General features: G+C 41.3%; 1 protein-coding gene across 5 annotated transcripts in view; it reads right to left on the bottom strand.

Annotated features, from left to right (window-relative positions):
* TRPC4AP (transient receptor potential cation channel subfamily C member 4 associated protein) overlaps positions 1-23479 on the bottom strand; it is a 166294-nt gene that overhangs the window by 6237 nt on the left and 136578 nt on the right. For 3 of the 5 annotated variants that reach the window (XM_077170594.1, XM_077170558.1, XM_077170579.1), the window contains 5 exons: positions 22951-23117; positions 5571-5702; positions 3810-3868; positions 1538-1639; positions 247-330 (listed from right to left, as the gene is read on the bottom strand). In XM_077170594.1, the coding sequence (XP_077026709.1) occupies positions 247-330; positions 1538-1639; positions 3810-3868; positions 5571-5702; positions 22951-23117 (544 nt within the window). The remainder of the gene's footprint in view (positions 1-246; positions 331-1537; positions 1640-3809; positions 3869-5570; positions 5703-22950; positions 23118-23479) is intronic. The other 2 variants (XM_077170569.1, XM_077170586.1) reach the window with 1 other exon arrangement.

Below are 23479 nucleotides of genomic sequence, written 5' to 3'. Positions count from 1 at the left end.
TACAGAATATGTGCTCAGTTAATGCTTGGTTAACTCTTGCACTGCAGTGCTGGTACATAGCAGAAGCTAATACATACTTGCTGAGTCAACACAAGAGGAAGATGGCAGCTAAATCCCCTCCTTCCCCCAGAGTGCCCAGACTTCTGGGGTTGAAACTTGAGAATTCAGGAAGCATTTCTAGCCACCTGGGAAATGCTTGCCTCCTGGATCTCTTAGAAGTAAAAGGGTATCTGTTCCCAAACCCACCTGAAAGATGACTCAGCTGGCTCCTTCTTCATGACCTGCAGCAGACGAGTTAATAAGCCCCTCTTCCCATCACATACTAAACTCCTGAAATAAAAAAAGAGAAGTTGGTGGCAGATCTGAGGGGTTGATAGGGGTCACATTCTACCTGGCTAAGGGACCGCAGTACTGGGGCCCCAGAGCTCAGTTACTCTGCTGGCTTAGGAGGGTGAAAAAACACAGGGACACATCAAATCGGCAGGATGTTTCCCTGCTCTATCTAGGTCCAGGGCACCCTAAGGACTCCTACAATCAAAAAAGGATAATTGCATTCATGCCACATCTCAGGCTAGCTTTCCTTTCCCAAACACCCCTGGCAAGTGGTTAGAGGACAGAAACAAATCCAGAGCTTGACAGGGCTCAGAAGTATTCAAAGGGAGATGTTCATATTGAAGTGAGTTCGAAATAGGCTGTGACAGTCTGCCAAATGGGTCCAAGTCTGTGCCAAAAGGGATAGGCAAAGAGTATCCCGTACCCCATGTTCAGTTCCAGCTGGGCTGTGGGCAAGTACCCACACCTCCAGGCCTCAGCTTCCTGATCCATGAAACAAAGACAGGAGATGAGGAAGTGACTCAGGCCTCATCACAGGAAAAAGAATATGGTTAAGCAGGCAGGGGTTCTGGGCCCTTGAACAGAATAGAACAGCTCTACTTTTATCCACAAGATATCAGGCAGGGATTGTGTACGATTTCATTTGAACAGAGTTCTTCCTTAAAAAAAGGGGCTGGGAAACTGTGGCTCCTGTGGGTATTATTCTCCCTATTCTGGCCCTGGGAAACTAAGATCTCATCCCTGCTCCAGAAGATTAGGCAAACATAAAAGGTGATGTGTGCACTGTAGAGTCCAGCACCCAGGTAATGGGACTGAACTCCTGGCAGAGAGTGAGGGGGCCTGTTTCTGATTTCCCTGCTTGGCTCCAACTGTCATCAGAGTGAGAAGAGCACATCAGTAAAGGTGCAGTGTGCACATGTGAGTGACAAGGGGGGAAGGGGGCAGAGCACAGCAACCTTGGCCAGGTGACCTCTCTGAGCCTCTATAAAGTAGAGATGATGATGGTATGTTCCTCCTCGGACAATGAGATAATACAGGTGTTGTGATCATTGCAGTGCCTGGCACACAAGAGTCCCCAAGATAGAACAGCTATGTGAGAATGAGAAAGAACAAGTATACATGACTGTGTGCTTGCTTGTAAGCCCTACGCCTGCAGGCAGCCAGGGTCGGGACTAAGAGCCAAAGCTGCACCCCATCCACTGACCTGTCAGTGTTGAGAACGGCTTCTACTTCAGGGATGTTGGCCTTGAGAGAGATGGCACTAAGCTCATTCAGCTCCTGGTTGTTGAGCAGCAGATATTTGTTCCTGAAACAAATGGGTTGGAGGGGGTAAAAAGTAGGAACTAGGTCAGCTAGGCTAGTGAAGGGGAGGGGGAAACGACGAGGTACCCTCCCCACAACAACTCTTAGCCCTGAGTGGGCTTTTGGTGGGAGGGAAAGCTGGCCACTCAGGCTATACTGGGGGCTCACCCTGGCCCCAACACCCACCCTTCTACTTGTCACACTCACAAAAATTTCTGTCATCCAAGCTCCCCGCTCTTCAACCTACTCATGCTCCCAGCCTGCTGCCAGCTGGGCTAGGCTGCCTGCTCAACCCTTTCCTTTACTCTTCACTCTAACACCATTCAAGGCCCCTTCCCTCAGCATCACCAGGTCTTTCTTCTGTTTCTATTTTGAGTTCTCAAAGGTACCTCCAACTCAACATATCCAAATCAAACTCATCATTTCACTTCTCAAATCTGGTCCTATTCCAGCATTCCCACCAAGATGCACTCAGTCACACAAGCCAGGGGCCTAGGGGCCATCCGGAGCACTGCCTCTTCCTTCCTTCATATCCAAACCTGTCATCATTCAAGTATGTGGAATGCACCAGCTTTCTAAATGGTTTCCTCATGAGAAATCAGAAATTACACAGCACCAGAGAGATCTTCAGAAAACAGGAACCTGACCATATTACTCCTGTTTAAAATACTTCCATAGTCTCACATTGTTCTTATAATAACTAAAACCCAAGCCTATGAGCATGATCCACAGGGCCTGTATGGCCTGGCCACCCACCACCTTTCCAGCTATGCCCTAAGCCAAACTCTACTCACTCGCATCAACTTGCCACAGTGGTCTTTCTGCACACACAGAGCTGCCTCCCGAGGGGCCTCTGTACAACTTCTGGCTTCCACGAGAATACTCCCCACTTTGCTTTTTCACACAATTAAGGATTACTGCTCCTTCAGGCCTCAGCTGACAAGTTACTTCTGCAAGGAAGAGTTCCCTGACCACCCTCCGGCCAGGTCAGGAACCCTCTGTCAAATGTTTTCTTGCAGAACCAGGCTTCTTTCCGCCCAATGTACATTCAATGATATAATCATCTGATTAACATCCATCTCCCTTCCTTGACTGTAATTTTCACGAGACCAGGGGCCATGGCTGTTCACTCATCCCATTGCATATTCCTAGATCTTAGCACAGTGGCGAGCACATATAAGTGGTCAGATTTAAGAGTCAAATGGAAGCCAGGGACTCATTTCATCAGAAAAAACTGTATGCACCATTCATAACATATCGGTATCATTTTCGGGGTGTTCACACACCACAGATCCCTGCTATGCCTTCAAAACAAAACCTTCTTAAAGTGGCTGGTCACACATGACACAGATGGAAGTTACAAAATACAGGTCCATGAGCCACATTTGCCCCAGGTATGTTCTGTTAGCTTTTACAATGTTTTATAAAAATCAGGACCTTGTAGAGAAATCTTAATTCCTGGCTCTTCTTGGGGGGTAAAAAAATCACATGGTATACATTAAGGTGCCCAGTTTCCTGTACACTAAACAGGTATGGGTGAAGCTGAGTAGCTGCTCACCACAGCTTGGTGAGTTCCAACTCATCAATATTTCCAAAACACTCAAGGTTCCCCAACACCAAGGTCAAAGACCAGCTGCCATTCATCCCTCTCCTGTACTTTTTTCCTATAGAAGATAATCATTTTCCTATATATTCTCTAACAAAGGCTGAAAAATTTAAAAATGAGAGGGCAGAATATGTTTCAAGAAAAATGGGAGAGACCACATTTCCTTGTGGAGGTAAAGGATACCCCATCTGTTCAATAGCTCCTCTGCCCATACGGTATTCCAGCCCACACCAAATGACTGAGGCTGTCCACTCCTGGTCAGGAGGGACAGATGGTTGATCTGTATTAATGCTAAGGGCAATAAGGGCCCCCAACAACTTCTGTATTTACTTCCTTGGGTGGCTGTGAGGGCTAAGGGAAAGCACAGCGTAGTACCCGGCATAAAGGAAGGGCTGGCTAAATAACAGCTCTTATTACAATATTACCAAAGTGCTGGCCACACTTGGTAACCCTGAGGTGACCAGTAGGCTTTCACCAGATCTCAGGTCTTCTTGAGCTGAGGTCAGTTACAGGAAAAGAAAGAAGTCTTCCAACGACAAGTCTCCTTTCAGGGAATGCTCCTACTTACTCGTGGTGGTCGCTGAAACTCTGAAGAAGTCTCAAAAACTGTATCTTCAATGTGATGTCCTAAAATACATGTATATCTTCATGTTAAAACCAAAGTCACATGTTTCAAACTAAAACAAGGTTGATGCTCTGGTGAGAGTCTGGATGTGTCACTTTGGTTCTCTGAGCCTCTGCCTCATGCACAGTGAGGACTTCTCTTTATAGAAAACCAATGGTCAGCTTCCACAGCAGACTAAGCTAATGTGGGACCCTTCCTGAACACTCCAACATACTGGGGTAAAAAAATAACCCAACATCTTTTAAATGTAAGACTGAGCTCATAAAAAGAAAGACAAATCCATGGGACTCAAAAAATTAAGAAGGGACTACTCTGAGAGCTATGAATGCAGGAGCTGATGCTTGGCAGCTCTGAGAGAGGTAGGAGAATGGAAGTGAGACCTTTTCATGCCAGGATGTGGACTTTAATGCCCTGCAGGGACAAGGCAGACCTTGGACCTGTGGAAAGCCTGTAAGCTTATAAACTTGCCAAAAGGAGGGTTAGAAAAACCCCACCTACTAGCCCAGAGAACTGATAAAGAAGCTTGCCTCTACCAGGGTTGCTGGTGGTGACTGCACACTTGCCATGGTTTCCATGACAAGCAGAAACCTTGGGATGGTAGGTCCTAGAAGAGAAGTAGGACCCAAACACCAAACTTAAAAACTGGATGAATCACCTGGCAATAACAAAATCAAAGTGCCTTATAGAAATACTTCTAGGATGCAGGTCACACAGGTACCCATAGGGAAAATAAGCCCCGCTGCAGGTGATCACTCTATAACATTACAAAATGTGGGGCAACACTCCACTCTAAGTCTGAGGATCCAAACAATCTGTAAGGGGCCATAAACCGCATGTTACAGATGATTAAAGAGATAAAATGCAACAGAAGTCATAAGAAAAGAGTAAAACATTAACAAAACAAAGACCAAGCCATTTTTGAAAGAAAGTCAGATGGAAGGTCTAGAAATGTTAAATATATTCATTTGAAATTAAAACACAAAATGATAAGGCCAAAGAAAGAAATGGTAAACTGGAAGGAGGGCCCTGAGGAGGCTTTCTAGAACAGGGAGCAAAGATGAGGGAGCAGTCCCAATACAGCAACCTGACAGCTGTGCAGCGCAGCACATTAAGGTTTCGGGGCACTTTTTTGCCCATGATGGTAGATGATTCTCTGCAGCACATGAGGCCAGCAAGGCAAAGGAGTATTATTCTCTCTTTGCAAGAAAACAGAGGCTCAGAGATTCAGTGACTCACTCAAGATCTCGACAAGGCAAGTAGCACAACCAGCCTTCCCCTCCCAGCTCAGTGTTGTCTCTAGGGCACTGTTAGGGAGACAAGGTAGAAAGATGGCCATCTTAAGTATATTAAGTCTCCCAACCATGAACACGGATGTGCTTTCATTTATTTAGGTCTTCTTTAATTTATTACAATGGCTCCTTAAAATAATAAAATATCCTAAAGCCCTTGTTCTATGCAATTTTAAAGCCTATGTTTTATAGTGGTGATGAGGTAGATGTCTCTGCCACAAAAGGGATTTCTGCATAAATGGAGGGATGGGGCCAGATCTCCCCCAAGGTTGCTTCCAATCATGGTTATTAGAAGATATGACTTTCAGTCTCTTCCTTACTTCCAAAGAAAGAGAGTCAAAGGGTCAACAGCAAGCCTTGAAACAATTATTCCTGGCAAGCAAAGTCCCACCTGTTCGCAGAATGTTATGCTCACCGGGCTACAGTCACAGTTCTGATTGTGACCGTGAAGGACAAGGGCAGATGCTGAATGCTTCCTCCAAATCAGCTTGTCAAACAAATTATTGAGCCCTGGGATCAGCTTGAACTCTGCTATCATTCTGTGAACCTGGATAGGGAAGAAAGGAAAAAGTATTAAGACAAATATGCTGCTAAGATCTATCAAAGCCTCATGCTCTCCAAGTACATCACCAGGAATCTTCCTTCAGGATAAAGTCAGTATGGAATGCTGAGGTTGAAAGAAAACCTCCATACATACCCTATTCCTCACCTTCACTCCTCCTGACTATACAGAAACAGACCTTTTCTCTTTGCTCATTAACCCTCAAAATAATCCAACGATTCATGTTCAATAGTAGGCCCCATTTTAAGAGCATGAGTTCCAGATCCACACAGCCTTGGGTCAAATCTGATCTTCACATTGTAACCGTAAGCAAGTTCCTTAACCTTTCTAGTCTGCTTCCTCATTATTAAAATGAAGTGAAAATACCCCTCATGCTTTACGCTAAGATAAATTTCAATTGGAGGCAAGAAATTCCAAAGATCTAGAAGTATCTATGGGAAAACTTTTTCTTAAAAATGATCTTAGATTCCTGGCAACGTGGGACAGAGATCCTGGAATGAGCTGAGACTCAGCATCAAGGGATTGAGAAAAACCCTAGAATGAGCTGAGAATTAACATCAAGGGATTGAGAGAACCTTCTCGACCAAGAGGGGGAAGAGTGAAATAAGACAAAGTGTCAATGGCTGAGAGATTCCAAACAGAGTCGAGAGGTTATCCTGGAGGTTATTCTTACGCATTAACTAGATATCACCTTGTTGTTCAAGATGTAGTGGAGAGGCTGGAGGGAACTGCCTGAAAATGTAGAGCTGTGTTCCAGTAGCCATGTTTCTTGATGATGATTGAACAATGATATAGCTTTCACAATGTGACTCTGATTGTGAAAACCTTGTGTCTGATGTTCCTTTTATCTACCATATCAACAAAAGAGTAGAACATATGGAATAAAAATAAATAAAAGGGGATCAAATGTTAAAATAAATTTAGTTTGAAATGATAGTGACAAATGAAAGCGAGAGGTAAGGGGTATGATATGTATAATCTTTTTTTTTCTGCTATTGTTTTATTTCTTTTTCTGTTGTCTTTTTATTTCTTTTTCTAAATCGATGCAAATGTTCTAAGAAATGATGACTATGCAACTATGTGATGATATTGAGAATTGCTGATTGTATATGTAGAATGGAATGATATGTTAATATTTTTGTTTGTTAATTTTTTTAATAAATAAATTTTAAAAATTAAAAAAATGATCTTAGAGTGGGAAAGCCTTTCTAAAGTATTATGCTGTTTTTAGAAGTAAAAAAAAAATCGATCAATTCAACCACATAAACTAAAAATTCTACACAGCAAAACCCACAATAAGCAATGTCACAAGTTAAATATGACAAACTTGAGAACACATTGGCAACTTTTATCACAGGCTAGAGAGTCCTACATATTTCAACAAAAACAACAAAAAGAGACCAACTCTAAAGAACAAATAGGCAAAGTACATAAAAAGACAGGACACAGAAAAGAATAGAAATGGTTCTTAAAAATATGAAAAGTGCTCTGCATCTCACTCTACTATTGAAACATTCAAATTACACCCTAATTTTTACATTTTCAAATTAACCAAGAAAAGGTTTCATAATACTGTGCTGATGAGGGTGTGGGAATTAGGCACACTCAAACACTGCTGGTGGGAGGGTATACAGGTATTACCTATACAGGAGGACAGTTTGGTGATATGTCTAAAAGTTATAAATCCACTTACCCCTTGACCAGCAAGGGGTAGGAATTTCTTTCAAGACAGACCCATATAAATATTCAAAGGCATGTATAAAGCTATTCATGGAAGCATTATTTATTATACCAAAAAATTAGACTTAACCTCTACTTCCAAAGTAACACAGTAATCTATGGAGATTGGTTAAAGAAATCATGGTATATCCATTCAACAGGTTGCCAGCAAAAAAGAATCAAGGTCTTTTACCTTGGCAAGCTGAACACTTGCCAAGAATTAAGAAAGCAAGTGCATATATTCTGTTTCTGGCTGTGTGAAAAAAAGGGAAGGAATATACTTGGTTTACAAGTATAAAATGTCAGTAAGGTTACATTAATAATTGGTAAAGTAAGTTACTACATGGGAGAACCAGGTGGCTGAGGGTCAGAAGGGAAAGGGAGATTTCACTAATACCCATTTATACCTTTAAAATAGAACCAAAGGAATGCATTATCTATTCATAAAAATAAAAATTTAACATAAAACAAGACTATTACTACCACCTCTAAGAATAAAGCCAGAAACTATATGTAAAGCTCAGAGCACACTACAGTGTTCAACTGTCCCCATTTTACAAGGGGAAAAGGGAGGTTCAAGAAGACTAATTCATGCAAGGTCAGCAGTGGAACATCACCCCAGGTCAGGTGTTGTAAACCTAAAGTCTGTCCCTTTTCTAGCCTGCCACATGCGTTTATCTTGGAAGACCTAGAACCTGACAAAGACATCCCCTGCAGCCTCTTCATCAAGTACTTCTAGGTTACACAATCCCAATAGGAACCAGGCTTTGGACATAGCCTCAGGCCAATGTCAAATGCATAAGCAGCCCAGAATCTCTTATAATGAAGCCCAGAATGAAATAATGCCTGCATATATTCTCATGGCTTTTAAGAAAACCTACGGGAGGGGGGGGGGTGAGGGTGGTGCCATAGGAAATGATCACGGCAGCCACCAAGTCGCGTCCCTTCCTGTCTCCAATGAACCCAAAGCCCTGCCAGGGCTATGAGAACTGCAGGTTTAACAGCCCTGAAAGCGCATTCTATCTAACTACATCATTGCATAGACTAGATGCAGACCCAATCCCAGAACCATTAGGAGTGAATCAGGAGGGTTAGAAAAGAGGGAACTCCTGAGGCAGACCTGGATTCCAAACCAAGTCTCCTGAAGTCCAGGTCAGTGTTGGGCTTTTTCCTATGCTACTTTTCTCTTGAAAATACCAACTTCCTCACCAGCAGGACGAACTTTACTTGCTGAATGTATTACCCCTATTCTCAAACCCCTTGGTCTGCTCTATAGTAAGATGGTAAAAAAGAGAGCAAGTGGGCAGGACTAGTACCGCTCTACCTAAGGAGGTAGGGGTGGTTATAGGCTGAGGCTCTGTAGTCAGTCAGCACTAGGATCACGAGCTAGCTCTGTGTCTGTGCGAGGTTCTTTGAGCATAAGTGCCTTGATGGAAAATGGGGTCAATGGAGCTAACTGGGACAGTCAATGAGATAATGTAGGGGCTGCTCAGAGCCTGGCTCATAGGAAGTTTAAAAAAAAAAAAGATGGCTTTTATAATCATTACTTTCATAAGCACCAGAAGTACCTCATTCCATTGGGGAAGGTTTTCTAGTCTCATGATTTAAAGTTAGCCAAAATAGGTCAGAGAATGTGGCCCAAGTGCACACAAACAAGAAGGCCACTTCAAGAGAAAGCTTGAGATCTGGTCAAGGAAATACTTTCCCTTTGCTATTCCAAACTATCTATACTCCTTAAAGGCAGGGTCTGTGAATTCAGTCCCCACAACGCCTGGCAAAGAATAGGAACTCAAGAAAGGCTGACTTAGCAAATAAAAGATGCCAGTAAAACACAGGTCCTCAGTCAGCATTCCAAGGCCAGCTGATGGTCTTTCCCAAAGAATCAGAGCTGCAATCATACAATTTAAAGACCACAATGATTCACAGGCTTGGTAATAGGAAGGCTCAGGGAGCAGGAACTACCACGGTGGGGAGAGGGAAAGAAAAGTTAGAGCAGTAGAGTAGAAGTCCTGGCCCTAACGATGCCTGGCTACTATGAGCATGGCCCTTTTTGTATCTTTGTTTTCTCAAAAATCAAGTGTGGGGAGAAGGATTCACTAACTGGTGCATGACTTAACAACTGCTAAAAATGTGAATATTTAAACTGCCTTGAAAAACTAAAAGCACATCATTATTATTATTTTTAAAATACATTCCATATTGAAGGAAGGGGCACCAGCGCTGTGAATGATCAGAATGGTGATCACTTCCAGGATCCTGGCTTTAAATTCCAACCATTTGCTGATCACTCCCAAAGTTATAGCTCAGTTCTGACTTCTCCCATGACTACAGGCACACATATACAAGTGCTGATTCTAACAGCCACTTCAAACCTAACTTGCTCAAAAGTGAACTACTCACCTTCCTCCCTAAGCCTGTTCCTCTGCTCCTCCCACATCTTAACTATCTCAATGAGTAGCAAATCTATCCCATATTCTTAGGCCAAAAATCTACCTTGGAAGTTATCCTTAACTCCTCTCTCACACATTCCTCCAAATACATTAGCAAATCCTACCTGTTCAATCTTCAAAGGATACACAGAACGTGTCACCACTTCTCACCACCAACATGCAAGGCTGTTCTAGTTATTAACTTGGCTCAATGACAACAGAAGATCGTAAAGGATCTTCTTTCTTCCATCCTGGCTGCCTCCATTCTTTCACATTGCAGCCAGAGGGACAACTTCCTATTTCACTCCAAGTAAAGATCAAAGTTCTTATCTTCTGAGAGGGGCCAAGATGGTGATTTAGGAGGTATGGGATTTAGTTTATCCTCCAGAGCAGCTAGTAAAGAGCAAGGACAGTACAGAACAACTGCTGGGGCCAAGTCAGTGGCCAGACACATAGCATACACCAGTTTGAACCAGATGGACCGGCTGCAATATCACTCAGAACTGTGAGTTCTCCAAACCACGGCAGCTGGCGCCCTGCCCCTATAGGCTGCTTCCCAGAGGGGAAAGGAAGGGACATTACCAGCAGCAAGGGCTGAGCGCAACCAAGGTCCAATTGTGGAATTAATTAACAAATTCTGACAACTAAAAATAGGTCCCCAGCTCAGCTGCACCTTGAGTAAAAGCAGAAGTGGCTGGTTTTTGCCCTGGCAGAGAGGGGGCAGGCTGATGGAAAAAGAAACAGAGGTTTTTTTGGATTGGATAGCACATAATACTTGAAAGGGTCTGGACCCTGAAGGAAAGGAGGGGGCACAAAGGACCTGAATGTACACAAAACAATATATACCAACTTAAGATCTTGATTGGCAAACCTGAGGAATGGGGATTGGGCTCTGAAAAGGATTTTTCTCTTCTTTGTGGCTGTGTTTCTACAGCTTGGCTGCTCTTTGTATACAGCTGCAAGGCTTCTCAGGCTCTAACTACAACCAGGCATAGGCAGAACTGAGCTTGTTTGAGAGTCTGTCTGGAGCCCCAGTCTTCTCCAGGAGAGGGGTGGGACCCAGCTCAGGTAGAATCCCTCCCTCAAGGAGGTCAGATCACAGGGTCTAGAAAACCGAAGTGATAAAAGCCAGCCTACAATCTCTCCTGTATCTCAAACACGCCCTCAGCAGGAAGAGTCTGCTGAAGTTAAAGGTACTGCATCACCTTATGTTGGTGGGTCCTGCAGGCAGACAAGCGCCACATAAGTGGGCAGGATAGGGAAAACACAGAGTCCAGAGCTTCACAGGAAAGACTTTTAATCTGCAGGGTCTCACCCTCGGGGAAAACTGATGCAAGTGACTCTTTTCTCCTGAGAGGAGACCAGTTTGGTCTGCGAAAATTTGACTGGGGTCTTGAACACCTAAGTAGATCCTCCTAAGGGGTGGGGTAAAGGCAGCATACAGGCAGGGCAAGGAACAAAAAAAACAAGAACTGAAACATTCTGATCTATTTAACAAAACCTAAGCTAGAGGACTAGAATAAGCTGAACTGAACGTCAAAGAACAGATAGACAACAAAGTCATGCAGCAAGAAAATCCTAGGGGAAAAAAAAGCTAAAACAATCTTCAGAATAAACTAAGTAAGGTAATTAAATTATTAGATGCCAGCAAAAAATAATGAATCATATTAGGAAAACTGAAGATATGGCCCAGTCAAAGGAATAAACCAACAGTTCAAATGAGATACAGGAGTTGAAACAATTAATTCAGAAGATTCGAAGAGACATCGAAAACCACATCAAAAATCAAATCAATGAACAGAGGGAGGATATAAGGAAGGGAAGGAATGAACAAAAAAGAAATCGAAAGTCTGAAAAAACAAATTACAGAACTTATGGGAGTGAAACGTACATACGAGAAATGAAAGAAACAATGGAAACATACAATGTCAGATTTCAAGAAGCAGAAGATAGGATTAGTGAACTGAAGGAAGGGACATCTGAAATCTGACAAGCAAAAGAAAACGTAGGGAAAAGAATGGAAAAATATGAGCAGGGATTCAGGAAACTGAATGACAACATGAAGTGTACATATACAGGTGTTGTGGGTATCCCAGAAGAAGAGAAAGGAAAAGGAGGAGAAAAACTAATGGAGGAAATCATCACTGAAAGTTTCCCAACTCTTATGAAAGACTTAAAATTACAGTTCCAAGTGCAGCGTACCCCAAACAGAACTGATCCAAACAGAGGTACCCCAAGACACTTACTAATCAGAATGTCAGATGTCAGAGAAAAAGAGAGAATCTTGAAAGCAGCAAGAGAAAAACAATCCATCACATACAAGGGAAGCCCAATAAGACTATGCATAGATTTCTCAGCAGAAACCATGGAGGCGAGAAGACAATGGGATGATATATTTAAATTACTAAAAGAGAAAAATTGCCAACCAAGAATTCTATATCCAGCAAAACCGTCCTTCAAAAACGAGGGGGAAATCAAAACATATGCAGACAGAAATTCACTGAGAGAATTTGTGACTAAGAGACTGGCTCTGCAAGAAATCCTAAAGGGAGCACTAGGGATAGATAAGACAGGAGAGAGAGGTGTGGAGAAGAGTACAGAAATGAAGCTATCAATAAAGGTAAAAAGAAGAAAAATTAGATGTGACATATAAAATCCAAGAGGCAAAATGGTAGAAGAAAGCATTGTCTGTACAGTAGTAACATTAAATGTTAACGGATTAGACTCCCCAAACAAAAGACATAGGCTGGCAGAATGGGATAAAAAACAGGACCCAGGGCGGGCCATGGTGGCTCAGCAGGCAAGAATGCTTGCCTGCCATGCCAGAGGACCCGGGTTCAATTCCCAGTGCTTGCCCATGTAAAAAAAAAAAACAGGACCCATCTATATGCTGTCTACAGGAAACGCACCTTAGACCCAAGGATAAACATAGGCTGAAAGTGAAAGGCTGGGAAAAGATATTCCATGCAAATAACAATCAGAAAAGAGCAGGAATAGCTATACTAATAACCAACAAAATAGACTTCAAATGTAAAACAGTTACAAGAGACAAAGAAGGACATTATATATTAATAAAAGGAACAATTCAACAAGAAGACATAACAATCATGAATATTTATACATGGAATGATAATGCTCCAAAATACATGAGGCAAACACTGAAAAGAGAAATAGACACATCTACCATAACAGATGGAGACTTTAATTTTCTACTCTCATCAATGGACAGCACATCCAGACAAAGGATCAATAAAGAAACAGAGAATTTGAATAATACAATAAATGAGCTAGACTTAATAGACATATAGAACATTACACCCCACAACAGGAGGATACACCTTATTCTCAAGTGCTCATGGATCATTCTCAAGGATAGACCATATGCTGGGTCACAAAGCAACTCTCAATAAATTTAAAAAGACTGATATCATACAAAACACTTTCTGAGATCATAAAGGAATGAAGTTGGAAATCAATAATAGGCATAGGGCCAGAAAATTCACAAATATATGGGGGCTCAACAACACACTCTTAAACAACCAGTGGGTCAAGGAAGAAATAACAAGAAATCAGTAAATATCTCGAGGCAAATGAAAATAAAAACATGACATATCAAAATTTATGGGATGCAGCAAAGGCACTGCTAAGAGGGAAATTTATTGCCCTAAATGCCTTTATCAAAAAAGAAGGAGGAACAAAAATCTAGGAATTAACTGTCCACTAGGAAAAACTAGAGAAAGAACAGCAAATTAACCCCAAAGCAAGCAAAAGGAAAGAAATAATGAAGATTAGAGCAGAAATAAATGAAACTGAGAACACAAAAACAATCGAGAAAATCAACAAGACCAGAAGTTGGTTCTATGAGAAAATCAGTGGACCCTTAGAGAGGTTGACAAAAAGAAGCAGAGGGAGGATACAAAGAAAATCAGAAATGGAAGAGGAGACATAATCACTGACCCTGAAGAAATAAAGGAAGTAATGAGAGGATACTATGATCAACTTTATGTTAATAAACTTGACAATATAGCTGAAATGGACAACTTGCTAGAAAGGCATGAACAGCCAAAATTGACTTGAGAAGAAACAGATGACCTCAACAAACCAATCACAAATAAAGAAACTGAATCAGTCATTAAGAAGCTCCACAAAAAGAAAAGTCCAGGATCAGATGGCTTCACATGTGAATTCCACCAAATATTCAAGAAAGAATTAGTACCAATCCTGCTCACACTCTTCAAAAAAACTGAAAAGGAGGGAAAGCTACCTAATTCATTCTACAAAGCCAACATCACCCTCATACCAAAGTCAGACAAAGATATTACAAGAAAAGAAAACTACAGACCAATCTCTCTAATGAATATAGATGCAAAAATTTTCAACAAAATTCTTGCAAATCGAATCCAGCAGCACATTAAAAAAATTATACATCATGACCAAGTAGGCTTCATCCCAGGTATGCAAGGATGGCTCAACATAAGAAAATCAATTAATGTAATACACCATATCAACAAATCAAAGCAGAAAAACCACATGATCATCTCGATTGATGCAGAAAAGGCATTTAACAAAATTCAACATCCTTTCCTTTAGAAAACACTTCAAAGGATAGGAAAACAAGGGAACTTCCTCAACATGATAAAGGGAATATATGAAATACCCCCAGTTAACATCATCCTCCATGGGGGAAAATTGAAAATTTTCCCCCCTAAGATCAGGAACAAGACAAGGATGTCCACTATCAATACTGTTATTCAACCTTGTGTTGGAAGCTCTAGCCAGAGCAATTAGACAAGAACAAGAAATACAAGGCATCAAAATTGGAAAGGAAGAAGTAAAACTCACTGTTTGCAGATGATATGATACTATATGTCGAAAACCCCAAAAAATCCATAGCAAAACTACTAGAGCTGATAAATGAGTACAGCAAAGTGGCAGGTTACAAGATCAACACTAAAAAATCTGTAGTATTACTATACACTAGTAATGAACAATTTGAGGGGGAAATCAAGAAACGAATTCCATTTACAATTGCAACCAAAAGAATAAAATATTTAGGAATAAATTTAACTAAAGAGACAAAAGACCTGTACAAAGAAAACTACAAGAAACTGATAAAAGAAATCACAGAAGACCTAAGTAGATGGAAGGGCATACCGTGTTCATGGATTGGAAGACTAAATATAGTTAAGATGTCAATTCTACCTAAATTGATTTACAGATTCAATGCAATACCAATTAAAATCCCAACAACTTACTTCTCAGAAATAGAAAAACCAATAACCAAATTTATCTGGAGGGATATGGTGTCCCGAATAGATAAAAACATCCTGAGAAAGAAAAATGAAGTTGGAGGCCTCATGCTATCTGACTTTAAGGTGTATTACAAAGCTACAGTGGTCAAAACATCATGGTACTGGCATAAAGAGACAGATATACTGACCAACAGAATTTAATAGAGTGTTCAGATATAGACCCTTTCATCTGTGGACAACTGATCTTTGATAAGGCAGTGAAGCCAACTCACCTGGGACAGAACAGTCTCTTCAATAAATGGTGCCTAAAGAACTGGATGTCCACATGCAAAAGAATGAAAAAGTATCGATATCTCACACCCTATACAAAAATTAACTCAAAATGGACCAAAGACCTAAACATTAGATCTAAGACCATAAAACTGTTAGAAGAAAATATAGGGAAATATAAATTTTATAATAGGAGACAGTTTCCTAGACCTTACACCCAAAGCACAAGCACTGAAGAAAGAAAAAAAAGAAATGGTAACTCCTCAAAATTAAACACTTTTGTGCATCAGAGAACTTCGTCAAGAAAGTAAAAAGCCAGCCTACACAATGGGAGACAATATTTGGAAACGATATATCAGATAAAGGTCTAGTATTCAGAATATATATATAGAGATTGTACAACTCAACAACAAAAAGACAGACAACCCAATTACAAAATGGGTCAAAAACTTGAACAGCCACTACTCAGAAGAGGAAATACAAATGGCCAAAAGGCACATGAAAAGATGCTCAACTTCCCTGGCTATTAGGGAAATACAAATCAAAACCACAATGAGATATCTCACACCCACCAGGGTGGCCATTATCAATAAAACAGAAAACGACAAGTGCTGGAAAGGATGTGGAAAAAGAGGCACACTTATCCACTGTTGGTGGGAATGTCAAATGGAACAACTGCTGTGGAAGGCAGTTTTGTAGTTCCTCAGGAAGTTAAGTATAGAATTGCCATATGACCTGGCAATACCACTGCTAGGTATCTACTCAGAGGACAGAAGGGCAAAGACACAAACGGACAGTTGCACATCAATGTCTATAGGAGTATTAAACATTGCTATATGTCTATAGCAGTATTTTTATTTACAATTGCCAAGAGATGGAAACAGCCCAAATGTCCAGCAATAGAAGAGTGGCTAAACAAGCTATGTCATATGCATACGATGGAATATTATGCAGCTGTAAGACAGAATAAAGTTATGAAGTATGTAACAACATGGATAGACCTTAAGGACATTATGCTGAGAATATCCAGAAACAAATGGACAAATACTATATGGTCTCACTGATATGAAGTAACATTAACGAATGAACTTGGAGAATTTCAGTCAAGAACAGAGACAAAGAGGAGATAGAAATAGGGTAGATACTGCATTAGTGGAAGTGAAGGGATACAGATTGTACAACAGGACTGAATGTAACAATTCAGAAATGGATAGCACAATACTACCTAACTGTAATACAATAACGTTAGAACACTGAATGAAGCTGAATGTGAGAATGATTGAGGGAGGAGGCCTGGGGGCACAAATGAAATCAGAAGGAAAGATAGACAATGAAGACTGAGATGGTATAATCTAGGAATGCCGAGAGTGTATGATAGTGACTAAATGTACAAATTTAAAAACGTTTTTGCATGAGGAAGAACAAAGGAATGTCAATACTGCAGGATGTTGAAAATAGATGGTAGTTGATATTTAAAAATTTTAACTTATGTGTGAGACGAAAGCCAAAAAAATGTTTATTTGGTACAAAATTTGTATTTTTACCAGTGCAGCTCCTAATATAACTTATGTGGACAGCTTAACTGAACACCATAAGTACATGGAACCTTGGGTAAGGCATGAGATTTTGTAGGTTTGTCCAGAGTGATGCCTAGATAAATCCCAGAGTGATTTGAACAGTGAACAAAAAAGTACTTGCCAAGTCCCCTTGGGGGAATGGTGTGAAAGGGAGAAAAATTCAACTTTCCCAAGTGGAAAATTCTTCATATTCTCAAAAGCAGTGGAGGCAACCAAAGCAGTAGATTGAGCCACCAATCTTAGGGTTTACTTAAAATTAGGCCTAAGAGTCACCCCCAAGAGAGCCTCTTCTGTTGCTTAGATGTGGCCTCTCTCTCTCAGCCAACATGACAAGCAAACTCACTGCCCTTCCCTTCTCTACATGGGACATGACTCCCAGGGGTGTAAACCTTCCTGGAAACGTGGGACAGAAATCCCAGAATGAGCTGGGACTCAGCATGAAGGGACTGAGAAAACCTTCTCAACCAAAAGGGGGAAGAGTGAAATGAGACAAAACAAAATGTCAATGACTGAGAGATTCCAAACAGAGTCAAGAGGTTATCCTTATGCATTAAATAGATATTACCTTTTTAGTTAAGGTATAACAGAGAGGCTGGAGGGAATAGCCTGAAAATGGACAGCTGTTTTCCAGTACCCATGTTTCTTGAAGATGATTGTATAATGATACAGCTTACACAATGTTACTGGGTGACTGTGAAAACGTGTCCGGTGTGCCTTTAATCTACCTTTTCGACAGACGAGTAAAACATATGGATTAAAAATAAATAAAATGGAGAATAAATGTTAAAATAAATTTAGTAGATTGAAAAAAAAATAAAAAAAGCTTATGAAAACCCAATGCAATCTGGTCTCTGCTATCTCTCAGACTTCCTCTCCTGGTTGACTGCTCCAGTCCATCCGCACAAGCATCCTCACTGTTCGGAGGCATGCTCCTGCCTCAGGGTCTTTATTCCCTCTACCTGGTAGACTACCTTAGCTAATGGCACAACTGGTTCGCTCACTTTTCTCAGGACACTGTCATACCAAATGTCAACTTTTCAGTGAGGCTTTTCCCTGGCCACCTTACCTAAAATTGCACCCCCCTCCCCTAATCCCCTTCCTGACTTCTCTTGTTTTCCCCTAGAACGTATACTACCATTGATTATACCCTATATTTTATTTTACTTTCTTTCCATCTCCCCCCACTAAAATGCTAAGTTTTGCTCACTGCTATATCTTACTACTTACAAACTGACCAGCAGTAGGTATTTCAAGACTTTTGTGGAATCAATGATGCCATGAAAGCTCATGGGCTTGGAGTTAAAATTCTAGTCCTACCCTTGTTGCCCTGGGTTCTCAGGCCTTAGCTTTCTCATATGCAAACTGGGGGCATCTGTCCTAAACCATCTCTCAGCCACACTCACTTCTAGTATTCTAGGATCCCTTGTTTCATTCATGAGGATCAAGGGATATCCTCTTACTTGAAAATGAGAATCACGTCAGTATAGGGATACAGAGTCAAACAGAATCTTAGACAGGTCACATAAAGAAACCTAGGAGCCATCCTTTGGCCAGGGCCTCTCCAAAAAAGGAAAACATGAGCAGCTGTACCTTGGGCAAGTAACTACCAGCCTGGAGAGCCACATTTGTGTGTATGTATATATATGGTACTCTCTTTGCCATACTGCTCTTTGGTCCCCCTGTTTACTGTGCCAGAATGAGATCACCCTTGTTCTCTGCTTATCCAAATTCTATCCCATCCTCCTAACAAAAAGTCTTCTCTGATCATGTGAAACCTCTACTGAGACCTTTACTTCTCTAACCCCTCTTTTAAACAATAAGAATCACCACCTGGAGAAATCTAAGGTTCTTTTCAGCTCTCAAAATCGAAACACTAATCACCCCTTGTACTAGTTTGCTAAAGCTGTAGGAATGCAACATACCAAAAATAGAGTGGCTTCTAAAAAAGGAATTTGATAGCTGCAAGTTTACAGATCTAAGGCCACGAAAATGTTCAAATTAAGGCACCAACAAGAGGTTACCTTCACTCAAGAAAAGCTGATGCCATCCAGAACACTTCTGTCAGCTGGGAAGGGATATGGCTGGCATCTGCTGGTCCTTGTTCCTAGTTCTGTTGCTTCCAACTTCTGATGCCAGTGGTTACCTTTCTAAGCATCTGTGGGCCTTCACTTTGTTCCTCTGGTATACAACTCAAGGTTCTGGCTTGCTCAGCATCTCATGTGAAGGCACATGGCAATGCCTGCTGGGCTCTGCCTGTGTCTAGGCACCTGCTTTCTCTGTTGGCACTCCAAGTGTCATGGTCAGGTTCATGTGTCAACTTGGCCAAGTGGTGGCACCTGTTCGTCTGGTTGGACAAGTGCTGGCCTGTCTGTTGTGATGAGGACATTTCATAGAACTAAATCATGATCACGTCAGCTGTATCCACAGCTGATTCCATTTGTAATCAGCCAAGGGGAATGCCTTCTGCAGTGAGTGATGCTTAATCTAATCACTGGAAGCCTTTTAAGGAGGATTCAGAAGAGACAGGCTCTCTTCCTGCTTAGGCCAGTGAGACTCTCCTGTGGAGTTCATCCAGACCCTCCACTGGAATCGTCAGCTTCACAGCCTGCCCTGCATATTCTGGACTCTGCATTCCCATGGTTACATGAGATACTTTTATAAATTTTATATTTGTGAGTGTTTCCTGTTGATTCTGTTTCTCTAGAGAAAACTAATACCAAGCATCTCCAAACATCTGTGCCTCTATCAGCTCTGAAGCAACTGTTCTCCAAGCATCAGCAACTGAAGTTTCTTCAAAATGTTTCCCCTTTTAAAGGACCCCAGTGAACTAATCAAGACCAACCTGAATGGGTGGAGTCACATCTCCATCTAATCAAAAGGTCACACCCACAACTGGATGAACCACATCTCCCTGGAGATAATATAATCAAATGTTTCCACCCTACAGCATTGAACCAGGATTAAAAGAAACAGCTGCCCTCCCAAGATTGGATCAAGATTAAAATATGGCTTTTTTGGGGTATGCAGTAGTTTCAAACTGGCACAACCCCAATTATCAGGCCTAGGATTAGTACTTTCCTTGCAAATACAGCAGATATCTCAGCATACTGTTATCTACTCTGTTAACCTGAAAGATATTCAGACTTGGGCTTGAATCCGTACTCCATTATATACGAACCTTGTGGCCAGGAAGAACTACTTTACCTCTGTGAGTGCTTCCTCACCTGTAAAATAGGTACTCAAGACGTTTTGTGAGGAAGATGGCAAGTCCAGTGTCTAGCTCAAAATGATGATTAATAGCTATATGATTATACTAGAAACCATTTTTTTTTTTACTTAGATTGGATTGTATGATGTATGAACAAAACTGCTTAAAATTGAATAGACGGTGAAAGAAAAAAAATGAATAGAGCGTGCATGTGATGGTGGCTCAGTGGCAGAATTATCGCCTGCCATGCTGGAGACTTGGGTTTGATTCCTGGTGTCTGCCCATGCGAAAAAAAAAAAAAGAAAAAGAAAAAAATGAATAGAGAGATATAGGTGCTGGAGAAAATGTGGCGATGGAGGTGTACCTATTCACTGTTGGTAGGGAAGTAGATGCACACTAGTGTTTATGGTGGCAGTGTTCGTGAATTGCAAAGGATGAAGGTGACCTAAGGGTATATCAACTCAAGACTGAAAGGAGGGGACTGTGACATATACTACAATGGACTACTGAGTAGCTGCAAGAAGGAATGAAGTCATGAGGCATGCAATTAGGTGATGAACCTTGAGGACAGTAAGTTGAGTAAAATAAGCCACAAATGAAAATACACAATATTATAATGCCTTACTAATATGGACTAACAATAATGAGCAAACTTTGAGAACTGAATTCTAAAGCATAGGTTATCAGGTGAAAGCCTATTGTAAAGGTTCCTGATTGTAAGTTCTCACAGTACTCACATCTATTCAGGAATTGTAATTGTTATCTCTAAATTCTGAGATGCTGAGCTCTTTGTGTATAACCTGGCCAATCCATGGAACTTTGGGTATTTGTGTGATACCTGAGACTCAAAGGTTGAGCTCTACAGCTATGAAAGTCAGCAACTGTTTAAAAACACTGAAAAAGTCATGAGACTTCAATTAGAGAAATGAATTAAAGCTGATCTGGGTAGGACTAAGGTAAATTAGACCAAAGGGTAAAAGATGATATTGACTGCATTTTAAAATTTTAACTTCTATGTGAAACCAAAGGAAGGGATGTTCATTTGGTGCAAAATTAATGTTTTTGGTAGCACAATATCTAATTTAGCTTGTATGGTTAGCTTATTTGAACACCATAATTACATGGAACCATGAATAGGGAGTGAGATCTTCTGGTTTGTACAGACTGGTGTGATGCATCCCAGAGTAAGCTGGGCAGACAACGAAAAAGTATTCGCAAAATTCCCTTGAAGAACTAGGGAAAAAGGTATAAATATTTAACTTCCTCAGGTGGGGAAGACCTGATATTCTTGCAAGCACTGGGGACTGCCAATTTGATGGGACAGGCCATTGATTTTGGGGCTTGCCCTTATGAAACTTATTCCTGCAAAGGAGAAACTAAGCCTACTTATAAATATGCCTAAGAGTCACCCCCAGAGAATCCCTTTTGTTGCTCAGATGTGGCCTCTCTCTCTAAGACAACTCAGCAGGTGAACTCACTGCCCACCCCCCCCATGTGGGACAGGACTCTCAGGGGTGTAAATCTCCCTAGCAACGTGGAACAGGACTCTGGGGAATGAGCCTGGCCCAGGCATTGTGGGAATGAGAAAGCCTTCTTGACCAAAAGGGAGAAGATAAATGAAACAAAATAATGTTTCAGTGGCTAAGAGGTTATTCAAATACAGTCCAGAGGTCTTTCTGGAGGTTATTCTTACGCATTATATGTTCCTTTTCAATTTTGGTATATTGGAGTAGCTAGAGGAAAACCCCTGAAACTGTTGAACTATAATCCATAGCCTTGATTCTTGAAGATGACTGAATACCTACAGCTTTTAAGGCATGAATGTGTGTATGTGAAAACTCTGTGACTGACACTTCCTTTATCCAATGTATGGACAGATAAGTTAAAAAAAAAAAAAAAAGGAAGACAAAAACAAAACAATGGGGGAAGGGGTTGGGGGGCATGGGATATTCTGGGTATTCTTTTTTACTTTTGTTTTAATTCTTATTGTTTCTGGAGTAATGAAAATACTCAAATATTGATCATAATGATGAATGCAAAACTTTATGATGATATTGTGAACCAGTGATTATGTACTTTGGGTGATTATATCTCAATAAAAAAAACATTGATGAAAAAAAAAATGATGCTTAAAGAGCGCTGAGCTCCCAGCCCCACCATTCCTCATCCCCTCTTTCCCTCCATGAGGCCTCCTTTCTCCATGGCAAGTTTCATCACTAGGGGAAATAGTCCTATATATGTAGCTAGCAAGAGAAGGTAACTTCTCGTCAACCTTGAGGAGGAGTGCTGTGTACTTCCACAGCCTTCAAATTCCCTCTGTAGGTTGTTTCAAGATACACATCTGGAGCCCTGCTGTAGCTGTCCAATTTTCACAACCTGACAGAGCTTTGGGCTCTACTTCACCACCCTGAGCATTTGGGAGTCCCATCAGATTGGCAACTCCTCTACTGCAGCTACAGGGTACTCATTTTGACAACCAGCGATGCTTCATTCTTCAAGTTAATAAGGACAACTCACACCACTCTGATGCACGCTCCTGCCCTGTGCACCAATGCTGTATATAGAAATGCTCCCCAATGCAAGGCACAGTGGAAAGACTGAGCCCTGGAATTAGACCTGTGTTCAAATCAGTTTCCTTAACTGTAAAATAGGGATAAAGAAAACAACCTTTATGTTTTGCTGGGTTAGAGAGGGAGCCATTCTGTGAGACAGACTAGCAGAGTAGGTGGCACTCCCCAAGCACTCAGGAAGCATCTGCTCCTGTCTCCTTCCGCTCACCTGGTTTCGCTGTCGCCCCATCAGCAACACACAGAGGACATAGAGCACCTCCAGTTTGTACATGATCTCATGCATAATCTTCATTGACTGGGGCAGCTGGGTCCTAGTTGAAGTGTGAGGCAGGCCATTCTCATCAGAGGCCCCTGGAGAAGGGAACACAATGGAGGCTGCGTCAGCCACCGGAAGAGAAGGGTGTTATCACTTTCGAGGAAACCTGTTTCTGCCCCTCACATCTAGTCTAAACATATTTGAGGTAACAGAGCCATGCAACTGGGTCAGAGCCCTTGACAGACTTTGAAATCCTCTAAATTCACTTAAAACCACTAGGAGCAGGGTAAGCTTAGAGAAACTTAAAAAACTGGACTCTGCAGTTCTATTCTGTCTCAACCACTCTAACATAAAACAAAAACATTTTTGAAACAGCCACTGCACTGATATAATCCATCCTCTCCCTCTCCACCCCTTTCTCCTGCCACTACCAGACCCTCCCAAGAAAGTGCCCAGACACATGTCTCTTCAGGTCACAAAT

This window comes from Tamandua tetradactyla, chromosome 1 (genome assembly GCF_023851605.1).
Source record: "Tamandua tetradactyla isolate mTamTet1 chromosome 1, mTamTet1.pri, whole genome shotgun sequence".
Taxonomy (NCBI): domain Eukaryota; kingdom Metazoa; phylum Chordata; class Mammalia; order Pilosa; family Myrmecophagidae; genus Tamandua; species Tamandua tetradactyla.
This window is presented reverse-complemented; position numbering and strand designations above follow the sequence as displayed.